Source organism: Chelonoidis abingdonii, unplaced genomic scaffold, assembly GCF_003597395.2.
Source record: "Chelonoidis abingdonii isolate Lonesome George unplaced genomic scaffold, CheloAbing_2.0 scaffold3486, whole genome shotgun sequence".
NCBI classification, from domain to species: domain Eukaryota; kingdom Metazoa; phylum Chordata; order Testudines; family Testudinidae; genus Chelonoidis; species Chelonoidis abingdonii.
Window position 1 is genome coordinate 1 of NW_027427747.1, and position 1,410 is coordinate 1,410.

Below are 1,410 nucleotides of genomic sequence, written 5' to 3' on the forward strand. Positions count from 1 at the left end.
CCAGGACGCCTGGGTTCTCTCTCAGCTCGGGGAGGGGAGCGGGGAGTGGTGGTTTGGGGTGAGGGGGCTGGAAGCCAGGACGCCTGGGTTCTCTCCTGGCTCGAGGAGGGGAGTGGTGGGTTGGGAGCCAGGACGCCTGGGTTCTCTCCGTCTCTCGCTGAAGTTCGCCTCCCTCTCCCAGCTGATGGACATGGGTTTCACGCGGGAACACGCCATGGAAGCCCTGCTGAACACCAGCACCATGGAGCAGGCCACCGAGTACCTCCTGACCCACCCACCGCCGCTCATGGGCGGGGTAGTACGGGTAAGCACCCCATAGCCTGGCCCCTCTGCCCCCCCCCCCCGCTCCCTTTGGGGCCACCCAGTGCCCGCTCCTCAACTACCCCCTGGCTTGTGCTGCAGGACCTGAGCATGTCGGAGGAGGACCAGATGATGCGAGCCATCGCCATGTCGCTGGGCCAGGATATCCCCATGGAGCAGCGGGCCGAGTCCCCGGAGGTAAGGGCTGGGATGTCAGGAGTGGGGGGCGCTGCAGATACAGTGTAGGGAACCTGCCAGTGCTGTGGGCGGGGGGTGGATCCGGTGGTGGGGATCTGGCTGCGGCAGGTGGGGGATCCGGCAGCCGGGCAGATCTCACCCTGTGCCCCCCACGCCCGGTGCAGGAGGCAGCTTGCCGGAAGGAGGAAGAGGAGCGCAAGGCGCGGGAGAAGCAGGAGGAGGAGGAGGCCAAGTGCCTGGAGAAGTTCGAGGACGCGCAGCCGCTGGACCCGGCCGAGCTGCACGGCTTCACGGACGCCATGTTGCCCGGCTGCTCCCAGCTGCTGGACGAGCTGCCGGACACCGTGTACCGCGTCTGCGACCTCATCATGACGGCCATCAAGCGCAACGGCGCCCCCTACCGCGACACAATCCTCAAGCAAGTGGTCAAGCAGGTGAGGACCCCGGACAGACTGCAGGCAGCTGTCCCGGGCCTGGCACCCATGAGGGGACGGGGCTGGGTGTGGGTCACTCAGGAGACCATGGGGCCTGGGCCCCAGCCAGGGTCTGACGCTTGCCCCTGTCTCCCCTGCCTGCCCAGGTGTGGGAAGCGGCCGACGTGCTCATCAAGGCAGCCCTGCCCCTCACCACCAGCGACACCAAGACGGTCTCGGAGTGGATCAGCCAGATGGCCACACTGCCTCAGGCTGCCAACCTGGCCACCCGCATCCTGCTGCTCACCCTGCTCTTCGAGGTGAGGCGGCCAGGCCGGGGGAGAACCCAGGAGTCCTGGCTCCCAGCTTCTCCCCGCTCTAACCACTAGACCCCACTGCCCTCTCAGAGCCAGGGAGAGAACCCAGGAGTCCTGGCTCCCAGCCCCCCCTGCTCTAACCACCAGCCCCCACTCCCCTCGCAGAGCCAGGGAGAGAACCC

At 67.5% G+C, this 1,410-nt stretch overlaps 1 protein-coding gene across 1 annotated transcript; it reads left to right on the forward strand.

The window, feature by feature from the left end:
* Nucleotides 1–153: 153 nt before the first annotated feature.
* Nucleotides 154–1,315, forward strand: LOC142046081 (E3 ubiquitin-protein ligase HUWE1-like). Its single transcript, XM_075061474.1, has 4 exons — nt 154–304; nt 403–498; nt 663–932; nt 1,079–1,315. Exons 1-4 carry the CDS (start codon nt 185–187, stop codon nt 1,298–1,300), a joined length of 708 nt encoding a protein of 235 aa, XP_074917575.1. The 5' UTR covers nt 154–184; the 3' UTR covers nt 1,301–1,315.
* Nucleotides 1,316–1,410: the final 95 nt, after the last annotated feature.